Raw genomic sequence first — 22,491 nt, forward strand, 5'->3', positions numbered from 1 at the left:
TCAGAGCTAGAGAGGGCTAAGCATAAACACATGATTGTGGAATGTTTGCAGACGATACTAAGGGGGCAGGGATCTTCATATTGGATGGGGATCTGTATCTTTTGTGGGTCTCACATCCCAAACCCATAAAAAAGAAATACAATTTTTTTTTTTTATCTGATACTGCACTGTATGTGAAGTATATGATAAATATTTTTTTAAATGCATTATATAACACATTTCTAAATAGTATTCTAATTGAATTTGAAAATGCACAACCATGTACAAAAACAATGTATTTGATGGAAGCGGCATCATGTAAAGGAGTAGATGCTGGAATGTGAGAAAGCATTCACCACTCCAAAGCTAAAACTGTGTACATCCCCTAGATTGGGGCTGCCAAATGCGTTGTCCAAAATGCGTTGTCCAGGGAAAGCATGTGTCTGTGGTGCTCACACAGAAGCATGGGGACCGGCAGAGGTTGCTTGCTTATATGTCATCCAAGCAGAATGCAGTAGCTCAAGCAATGCCCCCATGTTTGCAAGGGGTAGGCAAGCGGTGCTGCTGATAGGAACACAAGAAGTGGGAATTGTTGTGCCTCATGCTGCTCTTGCCATTTTGTCAGGAAAGAAATTCTCTATGGCCCGCATGGCTTGGTGGACCAACTGGAAAACATGCTTGCAAATGCCTTCAGATGTGATGTGAACAATTATACTGACCCATGCTACACATTTGGGGTAGTACATCATTATGTGGGTTTGTGGGCAAATATGGTGTCCCTGACTAGTGCAGGATCCTAAATTCAAAATGGCGCAGGAGTGGAGAAACTACATAAAGCCATACAGGTACCAGAATGAGTATCAGTAATAATAGTAAATGAACACACGAAAGGAACAGTCCCTCTCTCAGAAGGGAATAGGAGGGAGAGATGGCAGCGCCCTTGGCAGCAATACAGGTATAGCAAGCAAACAAAACCAAAACCAAAATATATGTTTTGCTGCTTCAGCATTCAGGACCTTTGGCAGAGACACAGTTATGGATGTAAAATGGGTTGAGGCTCGGGGAATACAATATCTGGAGTGGTCCAGAGAACACAATAATCTTGCCTCATTCCTTGAAAGGACCTATGATAAAGGATGCATGGAACACCAAATGGGGCAGAACTGGTGGCACCCTAAGCTGGTGGTAAACATTTACAAGTATGTACAGAGATGTATTACCAGTGTGCTATGTAATCCTGTGCCTACCATGAAGACCAAAATGAGACAACAACCAAGATTGAACCAAGTGTTTAAGCACTTGGAAATAGACTTCATCAGGCCTTTTATTGACTCTAGGTTTGTGCTGTTGATTGATTCGGAATGCCATGCTAGTGAACAGGGCAACCAATTCTCAGGGAAAGTGATGAAGACAGTATGTAAAGCTTTAGGGATCAAACAAAAGTTTTACTGTTTGTATCATCCACAGAGCAGCAGATTGGTAGAGCAGGCCAACGGAACACTGCTAGCTCTAACTAACTTTACACTCTCCGCTAGCACCGCATGTGTTGTTGTTTGCCTGGGTAGCGTAAATGGGCTGTCATCACATGATAAATGACATGGTATCGGATCAGTGCATAGACTCGCATACTCGCTGATACCCAATTTCCTAATCTTAAAAGAGGTTAATACAAACAAATCCATCAACTTTCTGAAAATAAGTATGTTTTTAATTTGCTTCTTTCATTGTCAAATAGCTTGGACATGGTTTGCAACACAAATTAAAGAATGTCACTGTTAACTTCATTAAAATTGCAACGGCATCGTATCCAATCTCATGGAATGCACACTGTCATTGTTCCATTAACAAAGCCTACGGTTAACAGAAAGGACAATGTTTATTTAATGTTTGATTTATCCTGGAAATTTGCATGATTATAATCAGATTTTCACCCGTTTTTTAAAAGTGTCAGAACAGAAATCAACTGTTTGGTACATTGTTAAGAAGCAAAAACGCACTGGTGAGCTCAACAATGGCAAAAGCCCTGGTAGACGACAGAAGAATCCATCAAATTGTGAAAAAAATCCCTTTGTAACAGTTCAACATATTATGAACACTGGATATAGGCATAGATGTGTCAAAGATGACCATCAAAAAAACACTATGTCAGTATAACCTCAGAGGGTTCACCACAACATGCAAACAAAAAAAGCCTCAAAAATAGAATGAGCAGGTTACAGTTAGTAAAAATGTACATTAAAAACCAGTAGAGTTCTGGAATAAAGTGTTATTTTGGCTGCCACTGGAGAAGGATAAATGCTAAAGTATAGCTCCAAGCAAATGCATCAAAAGTGATAGGACAACGCTTCATCATGCAACAAGACAATGATGCAAAAGATACAGCCATAGCAACCAAGGAGAATGTTCTTGACTGTCCAAGTCAATCACCTGACCTCAATCCAATTGAGCACACATTTCACTGGCTGAAGGCCAGAGTAAAGGCAAATAGCCTCAGAAACAAGTAGAACATACTCTAACCTGTAACATCCCATTAAAAACCTTATCTGTAGTGTTTGATGGATAACCTGTCAACTTGCTCTTAAAATTAAATTTAGGGAAATTATCAGGGAATAGTTGATACAGACAAAGAATCCAATATATACAATTGCCTTCTACAAGTTTCTCCTACACTTGTAAATGTCACTTACTGTAGTCATAGGACAAAACTTTGATTTATCAACACATTTGAGTTGATTGCTTAATTGTTGAAGATGTTAAGAAGATTTAAGTATTGAATAACATAATATTAATAGACCATTGTGTGGAACGTGTTGGGAAATCATAATCTTTCATTAATGTACAGTTTTTTTGTCATACCATGCCAAGTAGATATTTCTGGTTACAAAAGCCCCAGCACAAAGCATCAATGTTATATAATGTCATGGCATCCTGTAATGCATTATGAAGAAATATTCACAAATACTGCAAACGTATTAAAGTACTAAAGGATATTCCAGGCAATGGGAGTTGTGCACTCCAAAACTCATTTTTTGTTTGTGTGTTAGTGTAACTGCTATCTGCAAAATGTCCTACTTACATCTTTGAATTGTACAAGTCCTAGATGGCCAAGCTCGTTGATGCAGTAGTGGGCTGACTCGGTTTGGAAGAATAGTTGTGCCAGGCACATCTCCTCGCTTCGAAAGAAAGAACTCATCCTGGTTCCTGTCCAAAGCAAAGCCAGTCTCAGGTCTGTATTAGTAACCCTTTACCACAGATTCCCAGCTGTTTCAGTTCACGGAGGTGTTGTCAGAAAAAGTGCCAATAGGCTTTACTATATATATTGTATGCAGGACGAAGCAATAGTTGTGTTGACTGTAGCTCCTGTTTTTGGTGGTGCAGACCATTAATGAAATATTCAGAGGGCTCATCAGACAAGAAATCAATTGAGAGACTGAAGGATCAATAAGGCCACTAATGCAGTGTATGTTCTCCCGCACAAACTGCATGGTGCTGCATGTGGGAATGTGGGAATGTGGCACATTGTGGTCAGCACAACCAACACCATTGAAAAACTAAGGGAACAAAGGCTTTTTTAAATCATCATAACTTTTAAGCCAAAAAAGGTCCATAGGTTGTTCAATAGGGATAAATAAATGTGATCTTTACGAAGAAAATTTTGGAATCATATCCGAAAATGTTCCATAGCCTGAAACCCCCTATTGACTACCCAAAAAACATATTGAGTAATATATTATATAAGTGTGAGTTTGATGATGTTGTGTTAATGTGCCCAATTTTGTTCTGCAAAAAATGATGTCGTTAGCCATTGTTTGAATTTTGATAAAATATGAAAATCAGTTTAATGTTTCACACTTTTTTCTTCCATTTTGTACTTCCGAAGTCAAACCGGAAGTACACTAAACCAAGATTTTTGAGTACTGCTACACCCCTGTTCATTATCCATCAAGCCCAGTCAGGAATTTTCACATCTTTCATAATAAACATCGAACAAAAATTTAGGAAATTTGTGTTTGGTAGATTATTTCTCTGATTAATACATTTTATACCGTTGGAAAGCCTGTTTATTTCCCTTTTAAATGGTGCCCCATTTATAAGGAACATGCATTTGTGGGATGAGCAACACAGCTGAGTATGTGGGTAGCGCTCATGTAAAATTAGCGAAATCTTCTCTGCCAATGCCAGCTTATTCTGCTGTTGCTATTGACTCTTGTTTGGTGTTGTTTGGTGGATTGGATGATTGAAGTCTATCAGTAACAAGGGAGAAACAAGACATATTGGCAATTTTACAATTTATTCATTTAACAATCAGGAGCATCAGTAGTGTGTGGAAGAACCATACACAGCCACATCAGCCTGGCATCTCCTCCTCATGCTGGTCACCAGCCTGGTCACACACTGCTGTAGGATGGCATTCCACGCCTCAACCAGGATTTGTCGCAAATGTGTTGGTCACTCTAGCACGAACAGCACGCCCCAGCTGATCCCACAAGTGTTCAATTGGGTTGAGGTTAGGACTGTTGGCAGGCCATTCCATTCTCTCTACTCCCAAATTCTGGTGGTAGTCTCTGATGAACCCCGCTCTGTGGGGGCGAGCGTTGTCATCTTGGAGGATGGAGTTTGGGCCCAGTCTGTGGAGATATGGGATTGCCACTGGTTGCAGAATCTCGATATTTCTCTGCATTGAGATTGCCTCCAATGATGACAAGCCTCGTTTTTCCAGTGATGGAGATGCCGCCCCACACCATCACACTGCCTCCACCAAAAGGTGTTACTGTTTGGCATTTTTTCCATTTAAAAGGGAAATAAACAGGCTTTCCAATGGTATAAAATTTATTACCAAGAGGCATTGTTACAACAGAGAAATAATCTACCAAACACAAATTTCCGAACTTCTTGTTCGATGTTTATTATTTTTAGTACTGTAGTTTTTAACTTTTAAAATGAATTTGCTTTTGGTGTTTAATTTAATAAATCTATAGCTTTGTTGTAGTCCATTTTATTTATTATCTTTTCAGAGAAAATGACATTAAAGATTACTTTGATCACTGGCCTAAATGTTCTGGTTCTTAGCCCTTATTTTGCAAAGGATTTTTGGGTGGTTTTATGTGGCCTGTATAGCCTACAATGATACACTTAGTATGTATCTTGTGACGGCACTGGAGTATAGGCGAGTGACTACGGGGTGCAAGTATCCTAGGTTGTCTATGTCTGTTAGAACTCTAAACTGCTAAGTGTATAGTGGTGTGAGCCAAGAGGATGCAGGTTCAAATTAATACAATTTAAGATCTTTATTCAGCAACCAGTGTACTACACCACCAATGACACCAAACTATTTCCCACATCATTAGCCATCTAAACACCAAACACTGTATGTGGAAACCCCAAGGTTTATACAGTGCTATTTCAACTCAGTTCTGGGAGCATTCCACTGAGGTGGCAGAATTGCGTAGAGGCAGCACAATGATGGGAGCAATAGTCCTGTATTGCTGAGCACTGTCTTTTCATCAAACCTTGCCGACCCTTTGTCAACATGGTCAACACAGTGTGTTTCCTTTTGGGGGTCTGCAGAGAGGCACACTTATGTAAAATGCCCTACACTATATTGCATAAAGGCTAGGACATTTCCTTCTGTTACTTTGGAATTCTCTGATCTCTTGAAGCATCTTGCATGGAGCACACAGATTCCCCGGATTAATCAGTTTTATTTTAAACTAAAGATTTGTAGTTTGAACAACTATTTCCAACATCACTGCTGAAACAACATCACCTGCCTAAAAGGGACAAGGAGGAACAGCGACAGAAATATTTCCTCGACAGAAGCCTGATATATTTACACCAATTCAATGCCTACTCCAGGAGGTGGCACCCCATCACTTCTTGGATTTGTCTGTATAGTGGTAGATAATGATGAGATAGAGAACTCCTTAAAGTTATGCGCTTCATACTCTATTTCGTTTTCCAGTAGAGCCATTTACCAGGTGTTGCAATTAAAAATGCATTGCGGCACGAAATGTCATTTTAGAGGTCCATAACCAGGGTTGGAAATGAGGGTCTCCCTATCGCCTGAGCGAATGGTTGAGACAAATGGATTTGCACTAGGCAATTAGGTGAGTCTTTCCCTGACGCGCTTTACCTTTGGGCTGGGGCTTCTCAGTCAGCCGATCAATCTGAATTTGGTATTCAACACTGCTCTGCAGCACATATGCTTTAACAGGCAAAACAAAATCTACTATGTTCGTATTCAAAATAACATTAATTGCAAAAAAAGGCATAGTTTGATTTCTAACATTCCATGCCAAGGTGTTCTACAACAAAGAACTTTACATCACAATAATAGGAGTGAGAACATTTGTAGAAAGCTGAACGATTGCTAAGGGTAGGCTATGCAGGGACCATCTTACTATGTGGTGCTCTGGCTGCCATGGGGGTGATACTTTACAAATATGTTACATTAATTGGCATTAACTAGTAACAGTTGTTAACTACTGAGAAGTTAATCTGTACAGCTTTGTTTATGTATTTTTACATCATTAATTCATAAAACAAGTACATTAGTTATTGCCAAGTCACATTGGAATGGAAAAAAAAAATAGGTCATGTATTTCAGGATTAACATAACATAAGGTAATGGCAAGAACAGAGCCATTCAGCCCAGCAATGCTCACCTTTTCCTACTCCTAAGTGTACCAACTGCCTAATTTGCATGAAAGCTAAATAGAATCTGTCAATGATAACTAAATTTGCCTAAAAGCTAAAAAAAAAAAACCTGTCAATGATGGTTGGCATTTATAAAGCGCCTTTATCCAAAGCGCTGTATATCTGAACGAGAACCGTAACTAGTTTAAGACTGTTACCTATCAAATACATAATGGCCCTTACACATAAACGTCACAGCAGCAAGAGCTTCAGTGATTAGCCAACAAGCCTTGAACCCCTTGAACCACCTTTTCCGGACCAAGTCAAAAATGAAATAGTTGAAGTTTGGAAGCATTGCGATGGCTGATTTTTCAAAACATTCAGCTACCGTTTGACTTGTGCCATTGCAAGTGGATTTTTTCAAGTTTGTTTTAAACCACCTTGTTAGCTAGGTCACTAAGCAAGTGCAAAAAGAGAAGAGATGAAAGAGATACTTTCTATAACTTGCTACCTAAGACCATGTAAATATTATGATACTAACGACAACACATGCTAGATGCTGACAGAGAAGGGTCAGTTGCAGTTGCTGTAGCTTCTCAAATCAATCATATTTGGAACGCAAGATTAAAGTGACTACTGATATAAATATTTCTGTAATCAGTAAATATAGTATGTTAAACTGTATAAACTTGTCTATAAACACTTAATATTTCATTATATGATACATCCCCTTACATGAACAATGCCAAGCCCTTTTTGCCTTCACCTATAGAGGGCAGCAACAGGATCTAGGATCAGATTTCCCTCCCCAAATCCTAAGCCCAAACCAATAACGTATGTCGTCCAGCTGCCACGTCATCCAGTATCTCTGCAGATTCTGCACAGATTCATTTATCTTTATGGTACAGGTATACCTGGATTTACAAAGGGGTTATGTTCCTGAGAAATTTCGTAAACCAAACAGCATTTATCATTGATTTAATAGAGATACGTTCCAGGGAATTTATAACAATAAAGAAAAAAAAAAAAAACATCAGCGTGGTTATTAAATTAAATTAAAGTAATGAAATTGCAATGGCAACTCCATTTAAAAAACGCATTTTAAGTTTGTAACCAAAACATGGCTGCCAACGTTGTGCCTATGGCCAGCAATGCGCATGGATGTCAGCTAATGTGATGTTCCTCTCAGCCACCCATAACTGTATAGAAATGAAATGATCAGTGCAATTGCAACAACTGAAAAGTAGAAATTGCCTAGCAAACTAGTTGATCAATACGCAGGCAGATTTTATGTTTGCTTTGTAAATGAAGTCTACCTCCCTTACATGCTGAAATGTAATCTCCATTTTCATTTCGAGGTGACTTTTCCTAGCAAAAACATTTTTCTCCAAAATTTCGGTAAAGTGAACATTCCATTCATTAAATGAATAAATGTCCCAAAAATGTAGTGTTCGTTAATCTGAAAATTCGTAAATAGAACATTCGTAAATCAAGATATTACCTGTAACTTTTCAGGTGTTGTATCTTACTGTCTGTGTGTTACCGCTAACGTTATGCCATTGAATATCTGAATACAACTGATGACTATGCCACAGCAGCAATAGGCTACATTGGGGTGAGAGGATAGGCCTATATATGATGTCAGTATCTAGAGCGCCGTGTAAATTTATGGATGTTTAGCTTTTTTCTGGTGGTGATTCTTGTTATTTAATTATTCACTTTTAAATGCGTTTACTAGCCAGCTAGCTAGGTACTGTGACACATTTGGGCGATGGCCATCTGCTTGGTTTGTTTGGTGAAGTTGCTTATGGTGGATTTTCTAGATTACTACAATGTTAATGTAGCTAGCTAGCTAGTGAGATTTTTCTGGTCAGATTACTTGTGACCTGAAGTGGTCTGAACACACTTTAATGGATGACAGAAAAATCTTAATGTCTAGCCATTCTTCACCTACGTTTAACTACTCAACGCCTCTGTTTCTGGTTCTTCCTCTTAGTTAATCTAACAAATGGTCTACTAAAATATTAAATGCTCCATTGCCTCTGTGTGATGGTTGCTGGTCACACAAGTGTTTGTCATTCACGGTATGTTATTTGAGTGATTTTTAACTGCATTATTTTATTCTTGTAACAAACTGTGAGGGATGTGTTGCTTAAGAGTATAGTGCTTTAGGAAAATGTGGGTGTGTGTTTAAAGAGGCAAGTGTGATGGCAACACAGATAGTGGTTCTGATGTGAACAGGATGGCCAAAGAGGTAGGATGGCCAAAAGTGTTCCTTGTTTAATTGTTCACGCACATACACACATTGTTTTATATAGACTGTTTTGGTTTTTAATTAAGGTTAAGATTAATCAGATTTAATTGAGATTTACCTGCATAACAGAGTGTAAAACTGTAGTAGTTTTGCTTCTGGGGAGAGTTTTCAGTCTGTGCTTGAAAGTCGTCAAAGACTCTTCTGACGTCCACAGGAAGGTCATGCCACCACCGTGGGGCCAGGACAGACAGCAGCCATGACAGAAGTGCAGGTGTGATGAGGGGGAGGTGCCAGGCATCTAGAGGTAGCGGAACAGAGTGGTCTGGCAGGTGTGTAGGGTCTGATGAGCTTTTGGATGTGTGCTGGGGCTGATCCCTTAACTGCCTGTCTGGTATGCAAGCACCAGTGTCAGAGTAAACCGCTAGAACGCAGTGAGAGTGTAAATTTCCCGCTTGAAATGACTCCGAGTTGCCTTGAAAGCAGAAGACCACAGCCTGTATAAGAAGTTCAGTGGTTGAAACTGTCTGGATGTCATTTATTCCCTATAGGCCTTGCATTAAATAATATTATACCATGGCACTGAAAAATAACCAACCACCGAGGTCAAATACGGCAAAGACGTGTCACATGGGTGTGCATTATTTTCATATAACCTTGCTAAAGAGACAAAATCAAACAGGTGTGCAGAATTTTTTCACGTCTAAAATATCCAAAAATGTCAATGTGCTGAACATACATGCAATGGTTATAGCCGAACTGGTGACAAAAATATGTTTCTGTAGGCTAACGTAAACTCACATGAATATGAACAGAACATGGGCAAGCGGCCGCTTCCACCAGAAGTTAATGTCTGTACAAAGGTAGTTTTTCTCCTGATGAATTTGGTTTATGATTATGGTTGCTTATTGACTATCCCAGACACTGAAACACTTTGATGTGAATTAGATCAATATTTATAGAGAAAAGATAACTGCAAAACGTCCCATGTGTTCGGAAGATCGTGTTAGCTCACGATGGTCCGAATACCTATTCATTCTGTTATGCAGGCTTAGCTGTAGTCGTAGCAACAGCTATCTCGTCTGCAACAGCTGCCCCACCACAATGTTACAGTGGATGACCATTACCATGTCACTGTATGCTGAAATGGATCGGTATGTCACTCCTACCAAGTTTTTTATGAAAACGGAAGGAATTAGACTTACACACACAAAAACCAAAGCTGATCTGGAAGTAATTTAGTATTTGTTCCTCATAAAAATTGCACTGTTTGGAACATAGTGAGCTAACTTGCCATTTGGAACACGGTGAGTTTGTTACATTGCATTGAGTTAAGCTACACTTTGCATTGTTGGAAAGATATCCATGGGAGATGTTTCAAACATCATCCGGGATGATGCCGTTGGCAGGTTGCAGCAGGAAATTTTAGGCTGTTTTTAGTCAGTAACGGACTATTTTTTTATCATGTTCCCATTGCCTTTCAATTAATACATTTGTTTCTAAAATAAAATTGTCCATAACTACATGGACAATGAACTACATTACCAAAGGTAAGTTAGCCTTGGTATAAGCGTACCTCTGCTCCGCGTCGGGCCGTAGCACCACCCTGTTGGGCAATTATTTCCTTATAACTGGTCATAGGGCATTATCCCTTTCGTATAGCCTATAGGGATTTATTTAATCAAGGAAGGAGCCAAGTACTACGGGAGAGTGTTTGCACTCATTTAGACAGAAGTACAGAAGCCAATGAGACAAAAGAGATCCCGACAAAGGGCAGAGAGAAGGAGCGTGAAGAAGGATAGCGAGGTTGTAAGATTCGAGGACTGCAGTGCCAAAGGAAAAGTAATTGAAATTTCTGTAGAGTGTAACTAACTAGGCTTCGATGCGCTTCCCGTGGGCGATTCTGTTACTTCTCTTGCCACCCCACCCCACTTTTATATTCCCGTTCTCTCCCAAATGCACCGGTACCCAGTGTCTCATTAATTCCACAATTTTGTAGGCTACACATCTTTGGGCAAAAGGGTTGATGAACAGTGATTTCTGACACACGACGGCCTTGCTTCAACTGTCGATACCCAGATAACAAGCGACTCCGGGCCGGATCCTCGCCGGTTCTGGCTGACTTTGAGTCATAAGATAGCCTAACCTACTATCTCTTTCATCATGTTGAGAACCTTGCTCCTCAAAAGGAGCATCGGACCATTGACTGGCTATTTCTTTTCATTCTTTTGCTTTTTGACAATCGCCTCACTGAAAGGGATCCAAACATCTTACCTCCAAAATAGTGAATGCCTGTCTGGGGATGGCTGCATCGGTAAGTGTTTTGGATTTCACAATATTTTGATATTTTCACATTATTATTTATCATTATCAGTATTGATTTATTTGTAATGGGCATACGACCTACATACATTATGTTAATCGACGCATTTCCTTTGGTTACATTGGTTGCTCTACTGCCTGCTACAATGCACTCTGGATAGCAGCCTTATGGACGCGAGCAAGCGTTTCTTTTGCGTGCAGCAAAGAACATTGACCCCAAAGTAATCGAAATTGGACTATGATCATAGTTAGTGAGTCAGCTTTTTGGAAGACCCATACGGGAGTTGAACCCCGCTCATTTGTTGGATCTCTTTTTAATTCTTATTGTAAATGAAATGCAATGGTGTGTAGCTGGGCGCTCTGACACTAATTTTAATAGCAGGCGTGAGATTAAATTATGGAAGCTGAACCACACCCAACTAGTGTGGTAAAGTTAGTTTTATGTTCGACATTCGACTTTCCGACTTCAATAGCTCTTCAACAAAACGGACAACATTGGTCAAAAGAACTGTTCCGTGATCGAGGGAACGCGGCACAACGCTTGATTTTTCGTGGTACTTTTAATATTACGAAACATTTTCGTCAATTGCTTCGAAGTTACAGTTATTTTAACATCGCTGGAACTGTGTGTTATGATGTGGGACCTTCCAACCTCAATGCACAATATGTCATTCATCCATTAAGCCCATTATTATTATTTTTAACCATATTCTTATTTTTTGTGGCTCAGACTGCTCATATTTAGGGACGTCTGAAAAGTGAACACTTTTGTTTTACTGAAGAACTATTGAAGTCCGAAAATCGAATATCGAACTTGCAACTAACTTTACCGCACTTATCCAGTGTAGGCTATCCTCGTCTTTCTACAGTTCTCCCGTTTCATTTCAATACACATAACTCTAGTGAGACTTTGCTATCTATTAAATGTAGCTGTTACACTGTCTCTTCTGATTCTTCTTGAAGTTTGAAGGTCAAGACGCTGGTTTGAAAACATAAAATAACAGCTGCAAATGGGCACATTAACATCGAATTTGCCTAATATAAATAATGAAAACATGCAAAAATTTGCCGCTTTATTAAACGTGTTTTAGTCAGGAAATAAATATTGGATTTAAGTTTAAAATAAGAATTATAAGTTTAGAGGGAAATGTGGATCGGTCTCCGTCTGTTAGTTTGTTCGTCACGCTGTAATGTTGATTTTGTGCCGCTTGCATACTCGTACTACTGTCTAGATGCTCCTGGTGGCCATCGCTGAAGAAGGACACCATTTTAATTTTATTTTACATTTTAGTCATTTGGCAGACGCTTTTAATCCAAAGCGATTTACAAGTGCATAGGTTCTTCCACAAGTTAAAGCAACACATCCATAACTAGTAAAATACACATGAAGTGCTGTTCTAAACAAGAAATACAGTCATCGTGAGTGCAATTCTTAAGAGGGATATCGGAAAGGTGGGGGGGGAGGGAATCTGCTGTCCTGACAGTGGTAGGCAAGTCATTCCACCACTGAGGAATCAGAACGGAAAACAGGCGTGAACGTGCAGCTGCACCGCCAGGTGCTCGTAGTGAGGGAACCATAAGGAGCTGGCAGACCGGAGTGGTCTAGCTGGGGAGTAGGGAGTGATTAAGGATTGTATGTAAGTCCCCTTAGCGGCACATCTTGGATCCATCCCTCATCAGGGACTTCTTTGTTTCACACCCTGAATTGAACTCTAGGGGCACCGGGGGTCGCCCATAGGGTGGGGCATTACTTTGAAGCATGCTTGAACAAATCTTTTTTATTTAAAAATGTAATTGCTGTAGATATCTAAAGTTACTTGATTCGTGTATTGTAGCGTGGCGGGGTCCTATCATGGACCAGGAATTCAATGCTTTTATTAGCAGGAAACACGTGATCAAGCATTTCAGGCTTCAAGGCAGACATTTCTTTAACGGTGACTGGGCCAATAGCCCCCCAGCTGCCCCCAAACCCCACACAGGGTAACATGCCCTTTTAACAAATGTGCACACAATTTATTAAACATTAACATCGTTCGCTAGTCAACTACATGTTTGCAACGGCACTTGAATGGTTTAAAAAGTATGGTAGTACCGTAGTGGTAGTACCGTTTGTCAAGATGTTGTTTCAGAGAGATGTCTTCGGTTGCTTCCAGCATGCCTTCAATTTGGAGACTAGTGTGCTATTTTCTGGAAGTAGTTCTAGATCAAATCCAATTGTCTTAAATCTCATATGCAGCACACTCTTGACCTCGGTAGTATAGTACTTTAGTGCAACTAAAATGCTTGTATTCATTTAAATGAATGGTAAATGGTTGGCATTTATATAGCACCTTTGTCCAAAACGCTGTACAATTGATGCTTCTCATTCACCCATTCACACACTCACTCACACACCAACGGCGATTGGCTGCCATGCAAGGCATCAACCAAATGAATACTGCGGGCAAGATTTAAATTAAATATTTGAGCACCAAGGCATATGTGTAAAATCAATAGTAAGATTGTATTTTAATATTTGCATATTTAGTTGCAGATATTAATAGTAGAATGATGTGGTATTATTAGACAGGAATTACTTGTTTATTTTCATTTTTCACCACTGTATTGGAATACCTTTGGCTATTTTTGGCATTATCTTATTGCTATGAAGGAATATCAATTTTTGGTGGAAAAGATTTGTTTCCATGAGTTCATGCTGCCAGATAAATGCTATTGTCCAATGTGTCACGCTATCTTAGGGCTGTGCAATATGACAATATTAGATTGTGAATGATTAAAATGTCTCCACAATCTAACTTTACAGAGAGATTTTTTGTATCATGCTACTTTGCACATTCTATCAGTTTCAGTTCTATAGCTCCTACAGGTATCCAAAGCATAGAACGTACATGGAAACTGGAGAGAGTGGGACGGTCCAGGCAGTGAAGCACCCAGAAGAATATCTGCTGAGCGCAAAATGACTTTCTGCCCATCGACTTCAATGTAATAACCAAAGCTGATTTAATAACCAAAGAACCTAATCGGTCACAGTGATACATTTTAATTATGTTTAGTAGTTTAGGTAACAAAGATTGTTTTGGTCCAGAAGTTTTGGGGAAATATTGAATTATAATACCTCTTTTACAATAGAAAGCCTATGAAGCCCTGTCTCCAATAACTCTTAGGTCTGTAAGAATATAATTGTACATTTTGACGAATAGATTATTTCAAAGTGATAAAAAGGCTATCCAACTGCTGCGGTTCAGCTGACAAGCTAAATAATAATGCAGCAATCCTAGTTTGCTAGTTTGGCCAAGTATAAATCTAAGCTGAAGTAATCGATACTCATGTATGGAAGACATGTATGGATTATCAATCTGACCTTGGTAAATCAAATCACTGAGGCTTGCTCGCTAACGTATTATTGATATAATTAGCAGCATTAGCAGCGATTTCTGCTTATCTTTAGCTATGTAACTGACTAGACCGTATTCAGGGCATATTCGCTTGTTAGCTAAAACTACAACCGAACTGGTCAATGAACTAGAATTTCAATATTTCATTTCACATCGTAGGCCTATTTCCTTGTGTTTTAATCATTGTATCACTTTTATGTAAAGCTTTGAGTACCTTGAAAAGCGATCTCTAAATAAATAATAATAATAATTATTATTATTATTTGCTTTATAGGTAGCTGTGTGACAGGGACTAGATGGGGTGTTAGCTAGCCAACGAACACACAATGCATTTGTGTACCATGTACAATTGCAAAAATCTCAAGAGATGGAACACTCAAGTTTCCATAAGAATGATATGTGCATAAATTAAGGAAATTTTTATATATATAGCTTGTAACTGGCAGTTGATCGGCAATGTAGGTTTACCTTGTTGCTGTTTAGCTAACAAGCTATAAGCTATGCAGTGAACACAAATCAGCTATGTTGTTATAAAGGTACGATGAAATTGTAGTCATAAAAATTTAAAAATATCCATTTACACTGTAACATTTCTGGTTTCATTGCACATAAGATACTGACCACAGTAGCACACTCACCATCACTTGAAGACCACCTTTGTGGGTATTCTTCAAAGCAAAGGCAGGTTGCACCCCTTGTTGCCATCCTCATCCGGATTTCTCTTCCTATCTAGTGTTTGCGTAGGATGAGAAACACTCCCATTGCCAGACAATAGCTGTTGATTGCATAAGTGGGAATGTGTCTGATCCACTCTTGAGTAGCAACCTGAACGACAGAGAAGGCGAAATCAAAACTTTGTATTGGTAGGCCTACATCGCAAGGTTTAAGTCTTTGATGAGCCTGTCTGATGTTACCATAACAGCCAGAGGAGTGTTAGAATATCCATTCACTTCATCCGTATTTCAGTGAATATGAACCATAATGCTAAACCTGCTTGCGCATGTACAGTATTTTCATATTTTTAAGGTTCACCAAATGCGAAGATCAGTGTTCTACATTAATATGTGACTCAAAACAAGAAAGAAATAATAAGGTTTTTAGACTCTGCAATTCCAGAGAATTTTGGATGATAAGGGTTAGGTATACGCCTTGACTGTAACCAGTGGTGTATGTAAGTACATTTTTGCAGTATATGCACTTTTTTAAAACATTTCCATTCTTGTAGACTTTCACTTCCACCTAACATTTCAAAGTAATTGTTACATGTTGTTTCCCGTTACTCTGAAGTGTGGGAAAAAATGTGTATCTCAAAGAAATCCCAAAGAATAATATATTGTCGCTAGTGGCTTCAGAATCTTTGCAACAAATGTAGCCCAGGGCAGTTAATGAATTAAGGATAAAGTGCATTTTGAATAAATTAAGAGCTGAAATTTGACATATTGGTAAATAATCGGTCATTGGAAACAATAGACTGAAAACTGCTTCCTTTTGTTCACCATCACTTCACCTTCCCCCCTCACCATTTCTTGTAGACTACTCAGAGAAGAAAAGTGACTTGAGGTTGTGTGATGATTCCTCGTCGGTATGGGGGGACCTGCAGAGATGACGGGGCTGACCTGAAGTGTGTGTGCCAGTTTCAGGTAAGGAAAGGGATAGACATGGGAGCACACACGTGACCACAGCTGCTATCAATGGACACAACCACAATTTCACAACCTGGTTTCCATATCCAATTTCTGTAAATATCAGCACAGCACACCAACCCATAAATCTGGGTAAGGTTATCCTGTTACCTATAATCAACATGTTGCAGTAGCATCTCCCATTTTCCACTTGTTTTCTGGTTAAATTCTCCCCAGTGTACATCTGACAAACATAGAAGATAGAAGGTCTATTATAGTCACAAATTGTAGAAATGGATCTCTTGAACAGTGTGTTTTTTTTCATATCATGTTTCTTTATGTTGTTACTGTCAAAATAAAATATTGCAGACTAGGTAGGATTATTACTTTATTATTATTATTGTTATTATTACAACCTTACAGATTATTCCTCAGTCATTAACAAGGCGTTTCTGTCTGCAGAACTGCTGCTCACTGTATTATTATTAGGTTTTTTTTGCCAAATCTTTGCAAACTGTAGAGACTAGTGTGCATGGAATTCCAGGAGATGACATGATATTGTGGCGAGCGGGCTAACCAGGGGGGTCCCAGCATGCCTGGGTTTGCTAAATCAGCCACTTCCTGGGTGGCGAAATAGCTTTTTATATTATTCAAGGGCTGTTGCCTATAATTGTCAATGTGTTAGTGTAGACTGGCGAACAATGTTAGCATTTAATAAAACGTGTGCGTGTATGTTAAAAGTGCGTGTTACCCTGTGTGGGGTTTGGGGGCCCCCCAGCCATAGTATTCTGTCGAAACTTGACAATATATGATTCTGTGAAATATGTTATTGCACCCTAGACATAGCTAGCTATGTTTCAATATATTACCTACAAAGATAAAATGACAATGTACATTGTGGTCTTTGCAAAACCATTCATCACTTTTATTGCATAGCCTCGCTGACTATATTACAGAAAATTGATTTAGCTGATATTATCTGTGATATCCTAACTATTCAGCTGGTCCACGGAATGCCTGATGACGGCATTAATGTTACACCTTACAGGTCAACTGTGCTGTACTTTCAGCTTGTTAGTTGATTCCTCCAATCGCTCTTTTGGCACACTCGTTCATTCAGTCGTTCAATGGCTCTTTTGGCTCACTCGTTCGTTGAGTCGTTGAATGGCTCTTTTCACTCACTCGTTGAATGGCTCATTCAGCTCTTTGTTCACAAAGTAGTTCACCAGCTCAGTGGCTCTTTTGTTCATTTACTCCTTTTGGTCATTCTTTCCACCGGCTCAGTATGGCTCCATGGCTTGCTGACGTAGGTACATATGGTCATTCATTTGTGGTTGCTTAATTGGCATTTCGCTCAGCCTATCAGCTTAATCACACAATGTTGTCCTGATACGTAGCCATTAGAGAGCTCCATGAAGTTGGCAACAATTAGACTTCCTGTACAGAAGTTCCGGTCTCAACTTCCTGTGATTTTCCGTCAAAATAAGAGCTGCGGAGTAACGTTAAATAATGAGAACATAGTTACCGCGTATTCTGCGCTTCCACACATAATTACCATTGTTTAAATTCATTGCTGATACAACTTATAAAAGTCAGCAAGCAACTAGCTTGCTATTTGACTAGTTACTATAATGTAGGCCAAGCATAAATTGCTTGACACAGTCGGTTCAATAACAGCTAATTTGCATACCTGCTTACTGTTTGAAAAAAATGTTGCCAAATACGAAGGGGCATACATTAAATCTATGTATAATATCTATAAAATTATACATTTATTATCTAAAATCATGTTCCCAGCAATTGTTGCTGTATTTACAGTGTGGTAAGGGCATGCAATGCCATTGACTGTCAATTCACGACCAGCTCATTTGCATAGCCCATAACTCAAAAACTATAAATTGTTTCAAAATGAAAGGGGGTATACATTTGTTAGCTGGACCCATATCTTTAATATTTTACGGTCCTTTCTTTGAAATCATGTTCCCAGCAATTGTTGCTGTGTTTCTAGTGTGGGGTGGCCATACGTTGCTATTGACTGTCAATTCACAAGCAGCTCATTTGCTATTGATAGTTTTTGAGTTACCCCACACTGGAAACACAGCAACAATTGCTGGGAACATGATTTCACAGAAAGGACTGTAGAATATTAAAGATATGGGTCCAGCTAACAAATGTATACCCCCTTTCATTTTGAAACAATTTATAGTTTTTGAGTTATGAGCTATGCAAATGAGTTGGGTGGCAACTGACAGTCAATAGCAACGTATGGCCACCCCACACTGGAAACACAGCAACAATTGCTGGGAACATGATTTCACAGAAAGGACTATATAATATTAAAGATATGGGTCCAGCTAACAAATGTATACCCCCTTTCATTTTGAAACAAGTCATAGTTTTTGAGTTATCAGCTATGCAAATGAGCTGCTTGTGAATTGACAGTCTATGGCAATGCATGCCCATACCACACCTGACAGACAGCAACAACAGGTGGCAAACAGTTTTTATTGAAATTTGTGCACAATATTATATTCTCTGCAAATACATCACAATCATATCCATCCATCCATCCATCCATCCATCCATCCATTATCTGAACCCGCTTATCCTGAACAGGGTCGCAGGGGGGCTGGAGCCTATCCCAGCATACATTGGGCGAAAGGCAGGAATACACCCTGGACAGGTCGGTCCTGTGGGAGGAAACCGGAGTACCCGGAGGAAACCCACGCGAACACGGGGAGAACATGCAAACTCCGCACAGAGAGGCCCCGGCCGACGGGGATTCGAACCCAGGACCTCCTTGCTGTGAGGTGGCAGTGCTACCCACTGCACCATCCGTGCCGCCACACAATCATATCCAACTGTATTAATTTAACTATTAAAATTGACAAAATTACAGTTCAAAAATAATTTTATTCACCAAACTTTTATTTTGATAAATGCAAATCTCCAATTGTGGCCAGCAACATTGCCAACTTCACGGAGCTCCATTGGACACAGTGCAAGTCACTAAAATAACTGTCTTTGGCTAAGTGGCCAGATCTCTGCGCTTAGGGAGAGAGCCAAATGAACAAATCTGTTTGTTTGTTCATTTGAAAGATTTGTTTGAAAAGATTTGTTTGTTCACAAACTGTCCATCACAACTGGAATAGTCAATAAGGAACAATAATCATAAACCACGTTCCGCAGGAGAAAAACTACCATTGTACGAACGAAGAGTTCGCTTCCCCATGTTATGTTCGTAACACTGAGTTTACATTATGCTTATACAAATAACCCCCGAAAATTCCGCTGCTGTCCCTTAATTATTCTATAACATTTTTTGTTATGGATTCATGTCACAAACCACGTGAACCTGACCCATGGTGGACAACCTTGCCATATAACTCTATATCTGTACTCTACTCTGTATTTTTCCAACAAAAATATAGTTTTTAAAATGTCAGGTCAACGACAAAGGATGAAAATACATTGATAACATAGGTTCATTATGGTTAATTTCTGCGCAATATATGGTTACTCAAATCGGGCTGATCCGGAGAGAGACAAGTACAAGTTTGCCAAAGATTATTGCCCACCAGGGATAAGAAAATGTAAGGTTGTCAACAGAAAGAATATCAAGTTGCATTTGCAATTTAAGTAGGAAAGATATTACACCAGAAAAAATTTAATATAAACGAGTTTGTTCGGATCACTTTGTCACTGGTAAGCTTACTTTTCATGCTTTCTATCATATAACTCAGCGATATAACATTAACTAACCAGTGAGCTGAAAAATCCCAAGGACCATGTGTAAAGTCCAAACTAGCGAGCTACGAGGTACTTTACAACAAAATCAGCTGATAAATGTTGTGTTGTTAGCTTATTTTGGTTGTGTCATCACTTTTATGTTAGCAATGCATAAATCAAGAGTATTAGTAGGATTTAAAGTTATAGCTAACTAGGCTATATTTGAACTGAAGTGTAGCTGGTGCAACCCAGTCCTACATGGGGCATGCAGAGGGTTGCAGCAGTAGTGAAATTTCCTCCCTTTAGATCTTAGTTTTTCTTCTGTTGGGTTGAATGGTTTGCTGTGGGCTATAGAGGCTTTTCCTCTAACACTTCATTGTCAGGGAAATTGTCCCATGATTAAGAATGATCCATATATTGTTATGGGTGCAGAAACCAGAAGCTGGGATCTTAGTGCTGAATTTAAAGCACTTTGAGCTATAATTTATGTCTGAAATGTGCTATATGAGTTTTATGCCTCCTACCTAATGCTCATGTCTACATTATGCAGCTCGTTGACACTAGGTCACCTCAAGGTGAGAAAAAACTTTGAAGGCCGATTTCACAGAACCACTTCTGTCAGACACACATATTTAATAAGCCATATCTCCAAAACGGATTGGCCAATCCATAAATTGGCAAATCCATACGTTATTTTGTAACTCTGATCTTCTAGTTTTAAATCAAATGAAAAAAATGAACAAAAAAATCTAGCCGAAGATACACCATTTGCCGCATTGTGTCACATAAATCTGTATTTTTACCATAACGTTGTTTGTGGGCTTGAAAAAACACATAACATGATGCTTACCTGAACGACTCCCCTTTTTGTTTTCATGGCAAAGGGACTTCAGATGCTCCAGCACCGTCTGTCACCACAGATTGCTGGCAAAGTTTGCAGAACTACCCCCCCCATCCTCTTATAAATCACTGGCAAATTCATTTTCCCTGTCCCTGGCTGTAACCTTTGTCGACAAATGACAGCTCCTTAGCTCCTCAGTTGTAAACTTTGACATGGTTTCTGTCACTACAAAGCAATTCTTTCAGTTTGTCTTTCACTCACCACAGGAAAATTGGCTGCTATCCTTTCAGAAGTGCACACAAGTGTGAAAGAGGTCGAGGCAGTCAACTTTTCACAACATTGGTATTCAGTGGGATTTCCGTGGAGTTTTTGTTGGAGTTCTGCGGCCGTGGATTCCGTCTGGGCCTAGGTATGACCAATGATATAGGTCTATCTTTCTTTTAAAACAAAGGTATCATGCAAAGCAATATGAGAGCGTTACCCGATACTTTAAGACATAAGATATTTTCCTGTCTTCTTACGGTCTTCTCTTCTGTTGGCTTAGGGCTGCCTGAAGCTTTGCCAGTTGCCAGGTTTAGGCCCTGCTGCCACTTCAATTACAATAACAGCCTGTAAAGCAGTGGTCTCCAACCCTGGTCCTGGAGAGCTATGGGGTCTGCTGGTTTTGTTGTTTGTCTGCACTTAACTATGTAATCAACAGCTCTAAGTGATTAATTAACTCACCTCACCTGATTACCTGTTGTAAAGAAACTTGCAAAAAAAAACAAAAAAAACATGCACATGATGTGTATTATGACGGACACCGATAACATGAAAATCTTACATTTTCTCTTCACTCTTAGCTGATGCCCTGGAAACGTGTAAATATTTGACGTAACATAAATAACATGGTTGTGTAACACTCATGACTTGAAATTAAATGTGAAAAATACGAAAACTGGTTTGCTGGGAGTCTGCGGCATTAGCTATAAGTTACTGCTTGTCCTGTGTGGATTCATTACAAGGCCTGAGGGGCCAAAAAATGTTAGAGTTCAGCAGATACTGGGACAGTTCTCTCGATATGGGGTACGCTATATTACAGTGAGGTAGCTGGATTAGTTCACCGTGTAAAACCCTTCCAAAATGGGAACATGGACTGAAGTAAAAAAAAAAAAAGTGTCCCAAGTCTGCATGTACATGCTATACAAGCTGCTGAACACAAATGGATGTGATTACATTTAGCAATGTCATCAGTAATTATGCAAAAACAAATGCCATGTCACGTGTGAAATTGTTCTAAGGAACAACTTGGAAAAATAGCAGTTTGATACTAAAATATACTTCGACCAAAATAAAAAATGTTTGACTTCATTCATTATGGAACACGAAAGCTTGAGGATCATATGAAAAATATGCGCGTGGGCCTTGTCTGTCTGTAGATTATGGTCATTGTAGTTATTGCAATGCTTATTTCCTTCAACTAAAAAAATTAGCACAAAGCTAAGAATAAAACACTTTATACAATTCAATTCAAATATTGAACCACCTTTAATTGATTGATGAATTAAGAATATAATGTTTACAAATGTAGTGTCTTTGGTCTCGCAGCCTCACGTAACTACCACCTTGCGAGGAAGCCATTTTTTTTCTCAGAAACGGTCGTCCGAGACATGTCCTGAAGCACCCCCAGCGTTTTCTTGGCTGTATGCTTTGGGTCATTGTCATGCTGGAAGGTGA

General features: G+C 39.2%; 1 protein-coding gene and 1 pseudogene across 1 annotated transcript in view; one reads left to right on the plus strand and one right to left on the minus strand.

Annotated features, from left to right (window-relative positions):
- Positions 1 to 3,172, minus strand: part of si:ch73-173p19.2 (V-type proton ATPase 116 kDa subunit a 1) — an 89,212-nt gene extending 86,040 nt beyond the window's left edge. Inside the window, exon 1 of the mRNA XM_061238956.1 lies at positions 3,056 to 3,172. Within this exon, the coding sequence (XP_061094940.1) occupies positions 3,056 to 3,172 (117 nt within the window). The remainder of the gene's footprint in view (positions 1 to 3,055) is intronic.
- Positions 3,173 to 11,029: 7,857 nt separating this feature from the next.
- LOC133126613 (tomoregulin-1-like) overlaps positions 11,030 to 22,491 on the plus strand; it is a 79,372-nt pseudogene continuing 67,910 nt past the window's right edge.

The sequence above is a fragment of the Conger conger genome, chromosome 4 (assembly GCF_963514075.1).
Source record: "Conger conger chromosome 4, fConCon1.1, whole genome shotgun sequence".
Classification (NCBI taxonomy): Eukaryota; Metazoa; Chordata; class Actinopteri; order Anguilliformes; family Congridae; genus Conger; species Conger conger.